The sequence below is a fragment of the Podarcis cretensis genome, assembly GCF_951804945.1.
Source record: "Podarcis cretensis genome assembly, chromosome: 17".
NCBI classification, from domain to species: Eukaryota; Metazoa; Chordata; class Lepidosauria; order Squamata; family Lacertidae; genus Podarcis; species Podarcis cretensis.
This window is the reverse complement of record NC_137187.1, coordinates 36665784-36683899: the sequence shown is the minus strand read 5'-3', so window position 1 is coordinate 36683899 and position 18116 is coordinate 36665784. Positions and strand designations below refer to the sequence as shown.

The following is an 18116-nucleotide window of genomic DNA, read 5'->3' as shown; positions in this document are numbered from 1 at the left end:
ACTTTTGTAAAAAAAAATTGAATCATTAATATTCAGTGCTTTATTGGTGTTTTTTAAATATGGTCAGGCACAAATACCTGAGTGCAGTCTATGTATAGACATTGTAGTTTGGGGGGGGGATACTTTATCATTTTATTCCCAGCTCACAATACTGCATCAATATCACTATCAATATCACATTTTTGTCAGTAACAAAAATGTCACTTCCTGGACTCCTAGCACCTGCAGAATGAAATTATGCAAAGCCACATAATTCAGTCTTCCTGGGCATAGGGCTGCCTTTTATTTATTTAGCACAGAGTAGAACATTCAGTCCTACTTATGCCCAGCCCATGCACAATGGCTTTCATGCAGTAGCAGATGGGAAGGATTAGCTTTCACATGCAGTGTCTTTCAACTTCCGTTCCCTTTGTTCAATATAAATTTCTGTCTGCCAAACATTTATAACTAGACATGGCATTATTATTATTATTATTATTAGTAGTAGTAGTAGTAGTAGTATACCACCCTTCATCCAAAGATCTCAGGGCAGCTCACAAGATAACATGGCATGTATTCTGACTATATACAAATGCACTACCTTACAGACACTATACTCCCATTCACCAAGAGTGTCAAGTTCTATTTAATGCGGAAGCCAATATTCTCTCCCCGTCACATTTGCTCCCATGTTTTGGGATCTGTAGGTCAATCTCATCAGCACCGGCTCCCACTGCCAACCAGATCTCTCTATGTTCCCTGGTTATTAGTTTTATCTTCCTCCTGCTTCCACTCAGCAGCTTTATGCCTGTGCACAGAATGTATGAACAGGAATTTAAGAAGTCTGCTACTGGTAGATGTTGAGCGCATATGATGCATAGGTCCTGGAATTTCCTGTACAAACCACCTCTCTCTTTCCCAGGCCTAGGGAAGCTGCTTGTTCTCTCCTCAGGTTGCTTCTGGTTGGCTCCAGGTCATCTCCCAAGATCTGGAGAACATGCTTGCTAAACATCCTGAATCATGACTGGCCTTGGTTTTCTGCCCTCGCGTTCATGAGGGTATTCGCTCCCTGCCCATGCTTGGACTGTACTCACAGCAAATTGGTTCTTTAAGAAAGTGCCTGCAAAGGTAGGGGAGGAGCAATTAAGAGTATGATCCAAGTTTGATTTATACTCCATCTCCCCACAAAATACAGTGGTGCCTCGCAAGACGAAATTAATCCGTTCCGTGAGGCTCTTCGTATAGCGGTTTTTTCGTCTTGCGAAGCAAGCCCATTGACAGCTTAGCGGATTAGCGCTATTAGCGGTTTAGCGGCTTTTAGCGATCAGCTGTTAAGTGGCTTATCAGCGGATCATCTGATAAGCGGCTTAGCAGCTTAGGAAAAGGGGGGAAAAGGGGGAAAAAACCCGCAGGAACTCGCAAGACATTTTCGTCTTGCGAAGCAAGCCCATAGGGAAATTCGTTTTGTGAAGCGCCTCCAAAACGGAAAACCCTTTCGTCTAGCGGGTTTTCCGTCTTGCGGGGCACCACTGTATCCAAAGACAACTTGAAATTTCCTGTTTCAAAATGGCTACTTAATGCCCCGTAGCTAAAACTGCAGCATCTATAGTGGCCTACAGCACTTGTCCTACTCTCCATGGCAGTGAGATGGGAATGCTGCAAACTGATTATTTTGCCCTGCAAATTTTGTGAAATGCTGAACAGCTATTTGCAACTTTTTAAAGCAAGAATATAATTTATTCCAATGAATGATGTTGGCTTAGGTGTAGGCAGGCAAGCAGAACTCAACCTTTACCAAGAACCAGACAGAATATTTTATTTTTTTAGCCCAAGCTCTCGGAACCAATACCTGAAAGAGAACTAAAAGCAAAGCAAAAACACTAATATCAGTTCAGAATAAAGGTAAAATACTGATGTGATCCCCTCTAGGCTATCATTATGGTGCAAGAATATAGTCATACCTGGGTTGAAGTAGCTTTGGGTTAAGCATTTTTGGGTTGCGCTCTGCAGTGACCCGTAAGTAACGCAGCACATTACTTCTGGGTTTCGCTGCTCACGCATATGCAGACGCACAAAATGATGTCACACGCATGTACAGAAGTGGCAAATTGCGACCCGCGCACACGCAGATGCGGGTTGCATTCGCTTCAGGATGCGAACAGGGCTCCGGAACGGATTCCGTTCACATCCAGAGGTACCACTGTACATAAAACCAACATCTGAGAGAAGGTGGCATTGGGCATGCCATAAAGGTTCATTTTCTGCAGAGAATGGAGGATATCCTTGCATGAGTTGTCCCTCCCACTAGGCAGGACATACATAAATTAAGCCTTTTTGCCCTCACATGGGAGGGCGAACGCTCCAGTTCTTTCCCACTTAGCTCCCAGTGCAGGTCAGGTGACAACAGTTTTCTGTCACCCTATAGACTTGAGGAGAGGCTGGCATAAGGCTAATTACTTGGCTTGGAAGTGGAAGTTCAACACCCAGCTACATAGAAGTAAAGGCTTTCTTAGAGGGTACCCAGTTCTCTTTATTCTGCTGATTCCTCAGATGGGGAAGCCATAGGAACAGTGTCCCCCACACAGCAGCGGGCCACCTCAGCTAGGGCCCTGATTCTGAGGAAACAATTGAATTGTTCTGGGAGGTTGCAGAGGCTACAGGTCCAGCACCAGCCACCTTTGTAAATTTACAGTCAGATCTCTTTTGGAGAGAGGCTCTTGGTCTAACACTACAGTTTACTGTGGGAGACTGAAGAGAAATGTCTGTTAATTATAATGCACTGCAATCTCTTATGTACAGTGGTGCCTCGCAAGACGAAAAGAATCCGTTCCGCGAGTCTCTTCGTCTTGCGGTTTTTTCGTCTTGCGAAGCAAGCCCATTAGCATTAGCGTCTTAGGTGCTTAGCGGATCAGCTGTTAAGCGGCTTAGCGGATCAGCTAAGCGGCTTAGCGGATCAGCTGATAAGCGGCTTAGCGGCTTAGAAAAAGGGGGGGAAAGGGAAAAAAACCCGCAGGAACTCGCAAGACATTTTCGTCTTGCGAAGCAAGCCCATAGGAAATTCGTTTTGCGAAGCACCTCCAAAACGGAAAACCCTTTCGTCTAGCGGGTTTTCCGTCTTGCGAGGCATTCGTCTTGCGGGGCACCACTGTATTGTAAAGTCCTTCCCTATGGTGTAATACTCAGAGAGTCTTTCTTGCTCTTACACGTAGAATTGGAGAGTTGGGAGGGATGCTTATGGTCCTCTAGTCCAGTCCCCTTGCCTTGCAGGAATATGCAGTAAGGGAACTGCCCCCTGAACACTCCTGCAGAGCTTGAAGCATTCTTTCTACAGCTTTGGCCTTTAAAAAGACAGGCTATCTATACAAGCCGTGGTGGGGACGTCAACAAGGCACCACACAGTGCAAAGTGAAACAGGCTCCGAGGGTCCGGCAGGTAATTCTAACAGACTTGAAAGTAGACACAATAGTTCTGGTATCTTGCCCAAGCATCAAAAATCATGTGTCAGTGGATGAGCCCTAAATTTGCTACCAAACTTTTACTGACCCACACTGGAACTCGGGTGGTGTACCACAAGCTGTCCATTAGTGAGTCACATCACTGTTCTATCTAGCCCCGTATTGCTTAATCGGACTGCCCAGCAGTTCTCTCCATGTTCCAGCCCTCCTACCCAAGATGCATTAGCTGGCGATGCTAGGGATCAAATTTGCACCTTGCGCACCTTCATGTATTCCATCACTGGACTATGCACCCCCGGCTGTTCCCGCAGTCAGTCCTGAGCTGGAACTAAACAACAACAAAATCAATGGTTTGATTCCCAAGAGAAAAGACACACCGTGCTCACTGACTCCGTTCCAGTCTCAGCTAGTTCCGTCTTTTTATTTGCTCAATAGCCTTTAACTGGTTGCCAAACAAAAAGATATAACAGCACATTTGTAGCTATGACACCAACTGGCGTTACCACAAGACAGAGAAGGTGGACCTGCCAGGCCCCTATGAGCCTGCACGGTGTGGCAGACCCTCCCCTAAAATGGAACACAGGGCCTTCCAACAGTTTCCTTACAATTCTGCAGGGCTGACAGGGAGGGACTTCTGATGTGGTGAAAGAGCAAGAGCTAGTCAGGAAGCAGCTCATATAATTCATGAAGTGTGTAAAAGCACATCATCGCTGAATAGTTTGGTGTAAAAGAAAGAAAGGAGAGAGGGTGACAGGAGAAGTCTGCTTTAAAGAAATCTGCGCCAAAGGTTCAGGGGCTTCCTTTGTCTTCTTCACAAGTCTCCTTCTTAAATTCCTCATAGACAACATCTGGCTTGTCATCCTTCTCTGCACCCTCTGCTGTTCGGGCATTTGGCACCCACAGGCCAGAACTGATGCAGCGCTGCATGTGGTATTTCGCTTCCTACAATGGGACACAAAACATATCCTGCTTAAGGGCCATATGCATGTTACACTTTACATGGCCTAACAACTCTAAGGAATTCTTATTCATTAGGCTTCTAAGCAATGGAAACTACTGATAAAACCTAAAGCTTTGAAAAATGCTTGGAAAACATTGTTGTTCTTTTTTAATAGGAGTCAAAGGTTCACGATCTCTGAACTAGAGGAGTATTTGACCAATATGTGGCATATAACCAAAACTGCAATTCCCAGGAAGGCAACATAACACTGCAGTCTGCAGGCTGCCTGCACAACTCCATCAGCAGATGTGCTAACATTACAAACTAGGAGAGATCTCTTGGAAAATAGGTAAGCTCTTTAAAAACTTTTGCAATGAAAGTGAGTAAATACCAATTCCAAATCGAGCTAAGGGGAGCTCATCTATTACTAAGTTTGAATGTCTTTTATCCTAAAATGAAAGGTTAGAAAATAAAGCAAGACTGTGAACTTCAAGAATAGTCTTTAAGGTAAGTAGTTTAAACAAATTTGCAGCAGCGGCTGCTATAGCAAAGTATGCAAGAGACATAAAGTCTCTTACCCTAAACTAGTGATGGCCAAACTTGGCCCTCCAGCTGTTTTGGGACTACAACTCCCATCATCCCTAGATAACAGCACCAGTGGTCAGGGATGATGGGAATTTTAGTCCCAAAACAGCCAGAGGGCCAAGTTTGGCCATAACTGCACTAAACCATAGGTCTTTACAGGCAAAAGGGAAGCTTCTGTTGGGATGTATCAATTTCTTATAGAAATGGTGTCAATTCCCTCAAGTGGCTCTATGCTTAAGGAAAATTTTGGTTAGAAGAAAGAAATTTGATTAGAAAGGGAGATTTCTCCCTGCAAGTCTGATTCCTAATGTAAAATAAAGTCGTACCTCGGGTTAAGTACTTAATTCGTTCTGGAGGTCCATTCTTAACCTGAAACTGTTCTTAACCTGAAGCACCACTTTAGCTAATGGGCCTCCTGCTGCTGCCGCACCGCCACCGCACGATTTCTGATCTCATCCTGAAGCAAAGTTCTTAACCCGAGGTAATCATTCTGGGTTAGAACTGGGTTAGTTTGTAACCTGAAGCGTATGTAACCCAAGGTACCACTGTATACAGGTGCTTATTTCAGTAGCTTATCAGGTTTGGAGCCAGCATGCAATGCTGAAATTTAAGCAGGGTACTAAACACAGCTAATGGGTCCAATAAGCTGTGTAGTGGAAGGTCAATAATGCTTATGGTACCTGTGTAGATTAGGGTGCTTCAGCATGCAATTGTACACGCCAAATTTCCCAAAATGGGCTGCCACGAAAAATCACACAATTTATGGATTTGGAGGGCACAGAAGAAGTTTAATTATCGACTGTGGCAGATATGAGCACGTCTTCAAGCCTTGCGTCAGAGGGGAGAGTAGTGGCAAAGAGTGCTCATACATGTTTGAATGTATAAATTAACATCTCCTATATCTATCTGGACGCATAGTCCCATAACTTGAAAGGAAGGAGTCTAATCCTAACTCTGAGAATACTCACAGCAGGTTCCATTTTGCTGATAGCATCCTGAAGCATCTGTACATCTTTCACATCAAAGCATTTCTGGAGCTCCTGGGAAGAAGAAATATGCATGTATATAGAGGGGAAGGGATGAAAGGACTGCAGAAATCTTGAGTTGTAGAAACAGTAAAGGTAAAGGGACCTCTGACCATTAGGTCCAGTCGTGGCCAACTCTGGGGTTGCGGCGCTCATCTTGCTTTACAGGCCGAGGGAGCCAGTGTTTGTCTGCTCTGCAGACAGTTTTTCCAGGTCATGTGGCCAGCATGACTAAGCCACTTCTGGCACAACAAAACCCAACACCAGAGCAGTGCACAGAAATGCTGTTTACCTTCCTGCTGGAGCAGTACCTATTTATCTACTTGCACTTTGATGTGCTTTCGAACTGCTAGGTTGGCAGGAGCTGGGACCGAACAATCGGAGCTCACCCCATTGCGGGGATTCAAACTGCCGACCTTTTGATCGGCAAGCCCAAGGCTCAGTGGTTTAGACCACAGCACCAACCGCGTCCCAGTGCATACAGTACAGACTATCTAAAGCTCAGAGGCAGAGCTCATGCTGTGCAAGCAGAAAGGCCTGCATTCAATTACAAATAAATTGGCTATTAATAAAGTAAACTCTCTAGAGTCACAAAAGTGTAGCATTGGAAGGAAACCTGAGGGTCATCTAGTTCAACACACTGCAGTGAAGGAACGCCAACAAGCTTCTAGGAGCCACAGGTGAGAGCAAAGTGAAGGATGGAGATCAAAGTTGGACAAACTACCTTAGAGGGAGCATGATGTGTCCCCTACCAGGAGTACTCCTCTTCCCCTAACACCCCAAGGTGCAGATAGATAAGAACAGAAATGGCTAGAACCCTGGGGCTAAAATAAGGTTAAAATTGAATATAAGCTAGGGGGTGGCTATCCCTCCGGCCTGGGAGCCAGACCCATTGCCCCAAATGTTTTCTTCTGAGCTCACAAGACGCTATTGATTTAGGTGGCAGCAGCAGCAAAGAAAAAAATATACAGGTAGTCACAGCACCTCTGTTCAGCCAAGAACCTTGATAGGCATATAAATTGCCCCCTCCCCAGTCATCACACATCTCACAGGCTAAAAAAAGGTAATGAGGGAAGCCTCAGCTAATCTACACGGATCGGCTGAGGAGAGGCTGTGTGCTTGTGTGGGAAATGTTCTGCGGCCACGCTGTCTGCTTTCACACTCACCCCCACTCCTAAGGATAGGCCAAGAGTGAATGGACAAAAGCAAGTTAACCACCATGCGCACGTGCGTACACACACACACACACACACACGCAGGGAAGCAAAAGGGTTAACCTCATACAATCAATTTGTTCAGTTAGAAGCATTAGTGACTCACGGGTGGGAGTGATTCATACACCTCTACAGGATCGAGGCCACCAGGCCCCAGTCGTTTCTGGCGCTCTTCTTCTTCATACTCTTTCATGGCTCTCTCAATGCGTGCCTTAGCCCGGCCCCGCACCCGCTCTTTGAAGGCTTCCAGTTCATCATTAAAACCCTCCATGTACTGCTGGTCAGCAGTCTGTACGAAATTGGAAAAGGTGGCAGGTAAGAAAGTGGAGGAGGACACACATGAGAACACAGTACTGAGCAGATATCTTGCCCTTTAACAGGGGAGCAAATCAAACTTTACAAGATGTTACGCTGATCTTGTCCATAAAATGCCAGCCAAAACCTAAATACATCATGCTATTTGATAAATACACTCAAGCCAGAACTCTGCTGAACTACCAGAAGAAATGAGTTTTTAGAAGCATTACCCCCTCTGCAGAGACTTCAAAGGGGCCCAGTATAATCAATGATCAGTTGACTGGTAGTCACAGAGAACCTCTTTCAAGCTGTGTAGGTACTGATCAGCTAACTGACACCAATCAGCTTTCAATTTTCATATATTAATCATCTGACGTCATTATGACATCATGTGACTGACAGGTGAATGGTTCAACTCACCTGTCAAAGTTGGTCCAGGGGTGGGGGAGAGCCAAGATAAGGTTTTCCTCTATTACCTGGGCAATAGTCTCACCTTGATTTTAGCAAAGAACTGTCTGAAACAAGCTCTAGGGTCAACTTTCAGGCTCTTGGCCAGCTCTAGGATGAACTGCATCACTATGGTCTGATGAGCCACTTGTTCCATCAGGGCATGTTTCTGAGACAGGCGACAAAAGAACAGTTGCACTTTTAAAGACACACTCACACTCCCCTTGTCAATATGTCATTTGAGCCTGGCCCAGCATGCAAATGATTACATTAAGAACGCCATTCAAAACTCACTCCCAATCCTCCCTCTCTCCATCTCAGCTTCAGGCTCACAAGGTTACAACCATAGGATACCAGATGACCCAGAACCATGTCCATCAAGCATAAAGAATTCTGCCTTCCTGGTTCCTTCATTTTCCCAGGATAGTATCTAGAATCAATGCTGTGGTTTTGTGTGGTTTTTTTTTGCAAATTCATGAGGCCATCTCTGAAATTGGAATTTTCTTCTGGGCATATAGCTGGCAGTGAGACAGCAGTGGCTGACTCAGCAAGACCCAGCCGCTACAGTACCAGACACAAAACAACACTTGAAATAATTCCACTGTCAGAGGAAATAAATCCTGCAGAGCAGGTTCAAGCAATCTGTTAAACGTGACAGAAGAACCACACTGGCTGCTTATGAAGTAGCCAGCCATCAAACTGCACAAAGTGACTGAAGCAGGTTCACGGAAAACTCTGCTGTTAACTCCTAGTACTGAAGCAACTGCTAGATCTAAATACTTATTTGGAACCTTAATAATAAGACCTGAAATACAGGCAACCCCCATTTATGCACGTTCAATATGTGCGACTGCGCCAGCGCACATCGTGACAAACCTGGAAGTGACCCTAAAACATCATAAAAAGGGGCATAACAGGGTGTTTGCAGGCTTTTTCAATGGTGTTTCAAATACATGTGATTTCACTTAAATGTGTGGTGCCTTTGAACATAACCCCCCTGTAAATGGGGATTGCATGTAAATACAGGCAGAAGGCCCGTAAGGGCTTGCCTTGCAGTCACCAACGTTTCTCAAACATACTGCCCTCATTTGTTTTGAGTCATACACTGACAGTCCTTAGTCTTTTCCACTGCAGCTTCTGGAGAAGCTACATCAGCTTTACTCACCTCTTCTACTTCCAGATCGATACACCAAATGACTAAATAATTGGCTGTCTCTTCACACACAAGATACGGGTTATCAGACAGATATTTCTGGCTGTCATCCCAGCGCCGCAGCATTCCTTTTGAAACAAGAAAATAGGAACATAAAAATCAGATTTTAGGGGTGGGGGGTAATTTCCTAACCAGGCTTTTGGACTTTTAACACACAGATGACAGCACTGTAAAAAACTGCTAGCACTTTACAATCCTATAACAGGAAACACATAAGCAGCAACTGGGGAAGCCAGAATAGTGATGAAGTTTGACTTGGGAACATACATAATATTAAAGAAGTTAAGTCCTTATGGTAACAAGATTATTAAAACAAAGAAAAAATTGCAATTGGTCAATTAGTACAAGGGCGAAGGATACTGGTTTCTAAAAGCTACTTTATATAACCTGAATCAATGTTCATGTAAGATGCATTGATGTTCATGTAAGTTAATGCTATTTATTTTTAAATGATCAAGCAGAGCTGCTTTTATTTTCTTAAACACAGTATAAGAAACTTATTCCACACTAGTGCTAAAAAGGCTTGCCTTTTTGTGAACACAGTCCTCAATGCAAAATGTGATTGCTGGTCCTTGTTGCAATGGCAGGGTTCAGAAGCAGCAATAAACCAGTCTAGAACTACAGGAGCAAGGCTGCCAAGTATTGGGCTCAAATGCTCCTCTCCTCTCACTTTATCAACTATAGCCACAAGGAGACTGGAAGCTTTTGCTTCTGGGTCCCCCCCCCCAACTACAGTTTCATACTGTATGGGGACCAGGAATTGCTCACTTTGGTGTCTTCCTAAAGCATGGTTAAGACCTAAGAGACTCTGTCTTGTTTTGCACAGAAAAAGCAATTTGGTCATTGAAAAACAAAGCATATCTTCCAATATCCTATTGCTGGTCTGGAGATTAGGGTTACGGTTGGAGTCGGGGTTAGGGTTAGGTTAAGTAAGCAACTCATGGAGTATTACATCTGCACATCCTCATTTTTCTAGATGCATCTCTCCAATGTATTATTTACAGAGTAGGCGCTGGAAATTGGCATCCCCAATCCAACCAATGCTGCCAGCTGGACCAGGCAAGCTCCAGTTACCTTTAGTTGCAGCCTGACAGGATCAGGCACATGGTTATGTTGATTACCATTCCCTCTCCCAGAATAGAATCTAACCCAATTTTGTAACAGGGAAAAACAGATACCCATGTTCTCCTGATATAAGCAAACAAAAAGGGATTGCAGTAGAACATGAGTCAAGGTAGGGCACAGAACATATCATCCTGCTATTCAGCTCTGGGTGACCAGACAGATTTTTACAGTCTCCTAACTACAGTGAGAGCTATCTGACTTTGTTGAAGGGGGTCAAGAGCACCCTGCTTCCCTGCACGTAGGGAAAACAGAGAGACCATACTGAGTACAACTACTTGTTGGTTTCTGGTACTCATGACTGCAGATTTCCTCTCTTCTGATCTTCTTTGAAAGAACTTTAAGCTATAATTACAAGCCAGCCACACCAAGTCTACCTAACTGCAAATGAATATCAATCAATACTTTATTGCGGTCCAAAGACCCATAAAACATAAACCATAAAACAATTTCAAAACTAGATACAGTTAAAATGACCAGACAGACAGATGGTAGAACCAAGGCAGCCAGCAAATGAATATCAGTCCACAAAAGTTGTATCTGCAATTTGCCACACTGATCTCAAGTGCTCTTAGCCACAGAAAAAGAAGCTGTTTAACCCAAAGCACTCTCAGATCAGTGCAGAGTTTTCCCTTACCAAAGTGTTTAATTTGCTTCTCATACTTCTCCACATATGTTTTGTGCTTTTTCTCTTTCTGTTCTTCTGACTCCTCGTCCTGCTCCGCCTTGACATTGAAGACACTCTACAACAGCAAAGGAAGCATGGTTAGAATCACTATTGCTACCACAATGCAGTCAAGGTTGGCCAAACCAACAAAGGGTGGCCAGGATAGTCCTAGGCTGAATACAGTAAGAAAAGGAAAATACCAGCAAAAGAATGAAGAGATGAAGCAGCTTCAAAAGGATCAAGTGAAACTGAACAGATAAAACAATCCAGAAAACCCAGGATGAACAACCTGCAGCTCTACAGAGGTTGTTGCACTACAACTCAGATCATCTCTGACTATGTGGTCGGTGGGGAAGGGGGAGCTGGAGTGTAACATGATCTGGAAGGTGACAGGTTTCCCATCACTGCTGTAAAATATTTGGCAGCCTTGGAATTAATTTAGTCATCTTTTTTTTCTTTTTTAAACATTTTATTGAAGGAAATCATCAATACAATAAAAATCAAATAAATTAAAAAGCAGCACAGTGAGACTTAATATTAAGTTGGTAAAGTACTTAAGACCATTAGGAAAGATGAATTTCACATTTTATTGTGGAGAATGAGTCCTATGTGTTTATTTTTTGTATATAAGATAATTTTTCAGGGTCCTCCAAGTCTTTGGCAACACATAATTTATGAATTCTTTTTTCAGCTAATGCAAAACTCCACATATTTTTATACCAAAACAAACACCACAAATCCAGCAAGGTTTTCCATTTCTGGGCAACTGAGTTTCTAGGCAACTCTGACTCTATGTCAAGAGTTCTCGAGAGCTGAAACTATTCAAATGATCCTCCCACAGATCTAGTAAACAAAACTGTGCTGAAGTTGGAATGGAATGTCAGAGTATTTTGGTCTTGGCAAACTTAACTAAAACTGATTCCATTGCCCTTGAAGATGAGTCACTCAACTCATAATACTCTGAGCCTTAACAAATGGGTTTAAGGGAGTCTTTCTGAGGCTTTCATTTCTTCATCCCAGAATATTTCTAAGGCTTGATTCCCATTCTTGCTTCCCTCAGTTCAGTACTCAGGAAATAAAACCAGTGTTTGGTATGCTATCCTAAAACCTAATTGTTAGCAACTGCATTTTTTATTTTACAGATATAATTGCTGTAAAAACTGCTTTGATTTTTTTAAATTAAATTGTGGCATACAAGTATTTTCAAAAATTTGTAGAGTTCACTTTTCATCGACGAGACAAACAACAATCTTTGCTAAAAATTTTGATCCCTTCAGAAGCCTTATTTTCAACCCCCAAAGTTATTTGCCTGCAAAATGTTTTACAGTACTTACTTATCACTGATAAGAGTAAATGAGTATGAGGAAAAAGCAGGAGACAACAGACACAATAAGCCATAAATAAATGTAGCATATCACTCTCAGTAATTAGAAAACAGACACTAATGCACAGCAAACACCCAAGTGAAAAAGCAATTATTGAGCCGGCGCTTAAAGCTCTTAATAGTCAATGCCAGGCGCAACTCAGAAGGAGTTTCATAACTGGAATGCTAACACTGAGAAGACCCTCCACTGAGTTGCTGCCTGGAATATTTTAGGTGGCTGTAGCACTACCAAAAGGTCCTCTGCCACAGGTCTTAACAATGCAAGGGCAGGTGGACATGGGAGAAAGCACTCCTTCAAGTAACTGGATCCTAATTTATATAAGCCAGGGCATTGAACTAGATTTTTAATTTTCTTTCATAAAGTTTTTCTGATATATGTAAAAAGTCATCCAAGGCCCAGATATGTGCAATTCACATAATTTAGTTTAAGGCCAGACACTGAGTCTTCCCGGTAGCAAATGAGTGCATATCAATCAAAGCTGCATAGCAACTAGACCCACCTTACTGAAGCCATCTCTGCTGAGTGTGTCCACATTCCAAGGCATGTTCTTTTCCTTCTTCCTGAGATCATCCGCCTTCTCTTCCCAACTCTTCTCTTCTTTCTTGAGTTGCTGTGCCTCAGCCTGCAGCCTTTGCAGCTCACTTTTGGTGCTATCTACGTTGGCCAATTCAAGCTCTTTTATCTTCTTCTGACACTCAGCTAGTTTCCGCTTGCAATCCCGACACCCTTTGTCCACCTCTTCTTTCTCCTTGTGGAACTGTTCCATTCTCTCGACTCGGGCCTGAAAAATGTGTTGTATTCAGTCAATATAGTCCAAGTGACCACAGCCTCTTTTATTACTTCAAGCTAATACTGGGACACTGCCAACCCAGAATGAGGTACACCAAGTTACCTGTATGAAATATAGCCATCTGGCAACTTCTATCACAAAAAGGTTAGTTCATTTCTAGTTTAGAGTAGTGCTGTCAGCTGAGACCAGGACCTTACACACACAATCTCCAGTTGACAGAGAAATGTGGGACAAAGTCCCCTGCCACCAGCTGGTGGACATCTGATGTATTCATCTTTTTAAAAATAAATAAAATCCTACTGTTTTCTCCTCCCAACCAGGCAATATTAAGCTCCTGGCAGAAGCTCAAGTTGAAGAACAAGAGCTAAAGGGCTCTTAACCTTTGACTCATAGCCCGTAGCCTGCAGCCCAAGGAACAACTTTCCACTTCCACCACATGGAGACTAACTAGTAAGCATGTGCAAGGGCACCAGAAGGCATCAGGGAAGATTGCTACTGAAGGCCCCCATGGGTTATCCTGAAGTCAGCATAAAGCAAAGATATAATCTTTCTTATTCTAAGCTTCTAGGGGTCTGTACTTGGCTAGAAAGCCTGGTGTAGGGTACTGGACTGTTTCTTTTTATGGCAACTATTAACATTGTAAGTATTTGTAATTTTATTTTAATTTATTTTAGTTTTTTTAAAAAGTTATTTAGCAGTTATTACACAGGTTGGATGGTTAGAACAGAGTGTGGTGAGAGTAGCCTTAACTCTTCTGGCTGCGTTAAGCTTTTTAAAGAGGAGAATTCAACATTGCATTAAGTTGATTGTTCCGTCAGAGCAAGCTCTTCAGCCTACCAGAGAGAACAAGCCCCCTCTCCTTGTTCAAGGAGTCTGCCTGATACATACACCCAGCAAATTTAAGGTCTTAGGAGAGGGGGGGGGGTGAAAGCTGTGTTGCACAAGCAGAAGACCTTGTGCAAGGCTTCCACTGATGGGTCTTGTTAGATGGATCCCACCCTTAATATTTATCAATGTCAGTTCAGGCTTCTAGCCTCAAAAAATGAGGGATATAAAAAGCTTGATGAGAGCATATTTTCATCCTTGTGACAAGGCTTTCTTTTGGCCCTCCTATGTTGGAATTTTACAATTTTATATATTTATATTTTTTGCTTGCCGATTTGTTGGGATTTTATTGTACTAATAAAAAACTCTCACACACAAACCTTTACATGTGCAGAAAGGGAGTGCATGTATACCGCACAAAGACAGCAGCCAAGCAAAGAAGAAACAGCTGCTCCGCACATGAATACCTCCTACCTACAAACATCTTTCTGCTCCTGCATACACAGCAGCGTGGGTGGGTGGAGTAGCTGCTGCGGTGGTCGCTGAGAGTTTTGGAACCCAGGAAAGAAGGCTGGCATTGCTTTCTGGGCAAAGCTTTCCTGGCAGAAATCTGGTATCACAAGTCAAAATATTCAGCAACCAGTAGGAGAATACTTCAAATTCCAAGTACACCCTGCTACTCTGACCTTGAAGTCATCATACTTCAATAGCAACTACAAGACTTCAAAAGGGAGTATATCCAAAATGAGATTGCTGAACTAGAATTTATCAGCAAAGCTGAATAGCTCAATTCAGATTCCTGGCTTGTCTTTCACTCCATAGAAAATAGCAGTCTCACTTCAGGAGTTCAGACTAACAGAACAATAATATTACAATGTCTTTACTCCTTCATATTGTGAATGGATCACTCATTCTTATCTTGCATAAATTTGGACTCCGTATAACAGAATTACAGACTTACTGCTGCTACCTTTTGCAGTGTACTCATGTGTGTTTATCTCCATATCTGTCAACTGAGGACACTTCACACAACATATAACGGGCTTAATGGAAACATATGCCACAAATAAATCTGCTAGTCTTTAAGCTTCAAAGGCAAAAAGCTCTGCCAACATTTTATACACACTTTCTAGTTTCTAAACACAGCAAGTTAAAATAGCAAGAATCAAGCAGAGTTTTCAAGGCAACGTTGTGTTATTTGACAAATTCCTGTAGCCTCTGCAAGGGAATGGGGACCAGTAGTCCTAACAGGGAGCTCAGGCAGGATAAAGCCGTTACAAATGTAAGAAGCGTTACAACTAAAATGGACAAATAAAATGTAAACATAGGAGCAGCATAAGCCAATTCTTCCTTCAAAAGGGAAAGCCATCACATACTGTATATGCAATTTCAAGATCATTACTCTTTTTGACAACCTCTCCTTGATTTGTCATTCCATCAAGCTCATGCTTACAAGCTTTAGACAGAGGCTCCTGTGTGCAGCAAAAGATATGCCTAGCAGGATTAATCCCCCAGCCTATATGGAAGGAGGTCAGAAGAGATGATCATCTCCTCTGATCTCATACACTGTGAAGTGTAAGCTGGGATCTAGACATTTTTGGCATTATGCTGCCTTTACACCCTTGCCATTTTAACTTGCTGTGCTTACTCCTTGGAAACCGACAAGACACACATTAAACTTATTACAGGCAGGGCTGTGTGTCTTCTGAACCTACATAAGGTGAGGCTAGAAACTGGAACAAAAAGTTTGAGCTGCTGAGAAAACCAAGCATAATTTTTTGCATTTATCAGTTTTATTCCTGTGCATCATACGCATTCATTCCCACATGGTAAACACTAATCTTATTAAACATTTGGGCAGTTGCAAACTAAGGTTTTTCAATTCATTATTTGGCTGCAAACCAATCTTGTTCATAAAGCAAAATTGCAAAACAAATTGTGGCTGGTTTTTGTGTTAAATATATGCTATACAGTAACTAAGGTATCTAAAGCCATTTGCACATGCTAGGCACCCTATATACAGAAATGAGCAAAGCAGTGATATTTTAGGGAGCAGGCTAGCAGGCAGGGCGCATTACTTACACCATAGGAGCCTACACAACACAAACACTCTTGCTGTATCTGTTTTATATTATTTGTTTTTTATATTATATTTTGGAAATGTACATCCAGTTTTTCCCCCTTTAAATTTTTGGGTGGCCCAAAAGAAAGCGGGGCCCTCAGCTATAGCTTGTTTAGCTTATAGGGGAGAGACTCCATCAGGCAAGGCCTCCTTCCACCTGCCTTGCTCCACCCTCTGCTTCTCAATGTGTATTGTATTATTTTATGTACTGTGGCTTGCCGTTGTTTTATTGATTATAGTTTAGATATTACTGTAACCGTTGAGTGGATTTCTGTTTAACTTCTATATGTTGCTATTATTATTTTATACTATTCTAATGATTGTTGAATGTTACTTTTTTGATGGAGGTTGCCTATTTTAAAGTTATGTTTTACTATCACATTTTTGCATTGCATTAGATTGTTACAAGATGTACATTTTTTGTTTCTTCAGCTTTTAACCCGCCTTGAGTATTGTAAGATAGAAAGGGGGTATACAAATTAAAAATGATGAATGATGATACAGTGGTACCTTGGGTTAAGAACTTAATTTGTTTTGGAGGTCCGTTCTTAACCTGAAACTGTTCCTGAGGTACCACTTTAGCTAATGGGGACTCCTGCCGCCGCCACACGATTTCTGTTCTCATCCTGAAGCAAAGTTCTTAACCGGAGGTACTATTTATGGGTTAGCGGAGTCTGTAACCTGAAGGGTCTGTAACCTGAAGCATCTATAACCCGAGGTACCACTGCATGTCCACCTGTCCTTTGTCACCAACAAATTGTGGCTGGTTTTTGTGAATATATGCTATATGGTAATTGATGGACGTAATAGATATCTAAATCCATGTGCACATGCAGAATGTAGGCATCCTATATACAGAAAGGAGCAAACCAGTGATATTTTAGGGAGCAGCCGGGTTCCATTACTTACATCACAGGAGCCTACACAACACAAAACACTGTTGCTGTATCTAGGCTTTATTTTATTTGTTTTTTATCTAATATTTTGGAAATGTACATCCAGGGTTTTTTCCCTTTAATTTTTTTGGGGGGCCCCAAGAGAGCGGGGCCCTCAGCTATAGCTTGTTGAGCTTATACGTAAACCCGGCACTGCTCAGGGGTAGAAGCGAAGGGAGGAGAATAACGGGAAAGTGGCGCGTCCCGTTCAGGCGCGCGCGCGCTCAAGAAGGTCCAGGCCTTAAAGAGGGGTCGCGTAGGGAAGGCTCGCCGGAGAAAGGGGTCGGGGTGGCGGCGGGCGTGCAAAGCGGAGAGGGCGGGGCGGGGGGAGCCTGGAGGAGACGGAGGAGGGGGAGCAGGGCCGAGGGAAGACACTCGGCCGGCGCGGGAGCCTGGCGTGAAGGGAAGCTGCGGCCCCTGAGGAGCTTCTGCAAGCGGGGCGGGCTCCCTCTCCCCCTCACCTGGTGCCGCCATCGGAAGAGGCTGGGCGTGTCGATGTTGGGGTGAGTCTCGTCCTCATCGTCGGACACCTCGATGTGGTCCCAGACGCTGTAGTCCACCATGGCCGCCCTCGCCGCCCTCCTGCCGGCGTTGCTGCCTCCGCCGCTGCTGCTGCTGCTGCTGCCGCCTCCTCCGCCTTCCGGCACTTCCGCTTCCGCTTCGACGTCACTTCCGGAATCTCGGCGCACGCGCGCGGAAAGCTCGCGCCGCGGCGTTACTTTCTCCCACCCATCGGGGGCGCGTGCGTGCGCCGACCGCTTTCTGGCCTCCGCGGCGCCGCCGGGAAGATAGAGAGATACGAAGCAAAGGCAAGAGGTGCTCCACTCAGCCGGCACTCGCGCGTCCCCAGGCCTGTTTTTGAAAATGCCCAGGTGACACCTCTTTCCCCGGGAAGTGCCTCTTCGGCGGCCTGGCGGCTGCACGTGGACATAGCCCGCTTCATAGCTGTCAAGCGTCCCTTATTTGGAGGGACAGTCCCTTATTCCAGCGCCATGTCCCGCTGCTGTCCCTTATTGATGGATGTCCCTATAAAATAAATAAGTAAATAATAGGTGCTTTATAAATTACCTATACTGAGCAAACAGAACGAGGGGGAGAGACGTGTAACCCAGAAG

At 43.7% G+C, this 18116-nt stretch overlaps 1 protein-coding gene across 1 annotated transcript; it reads right to left on the bottom strand.

Annotated features, from left to right (window-relative positions):
- Positions 1-3824: 3824 nt before the first annotated feature.
- Positions 3825-17646, bottom strand: CDC37 (cell division cycle 37, HSP90 cochaperone). The gene is made up of 8 exons (XM_079960113.1): positions 17463-17646; positions 12829-13110; positions 10915-11020; positions 9108-9223; positions 7989-8111; positions 7305-7487; positions 5928-5999; positions 3825-4376 (listed from the first exon to the last, which is right to left on the bottom strand). The coding sequence occupies exons 1-8, from the start codon at positions 17562-17564 to the stop codon at positions 4224-4226; spliced, it is 1137 nt and encodes a 378-aa protein (XP_079816239.1). The 5' UTR covers positions 17565-17646; the 3' UTR covers positions 3825-4223.
- Positions 17647-18116: the final 470 nt, after the last annotated feature.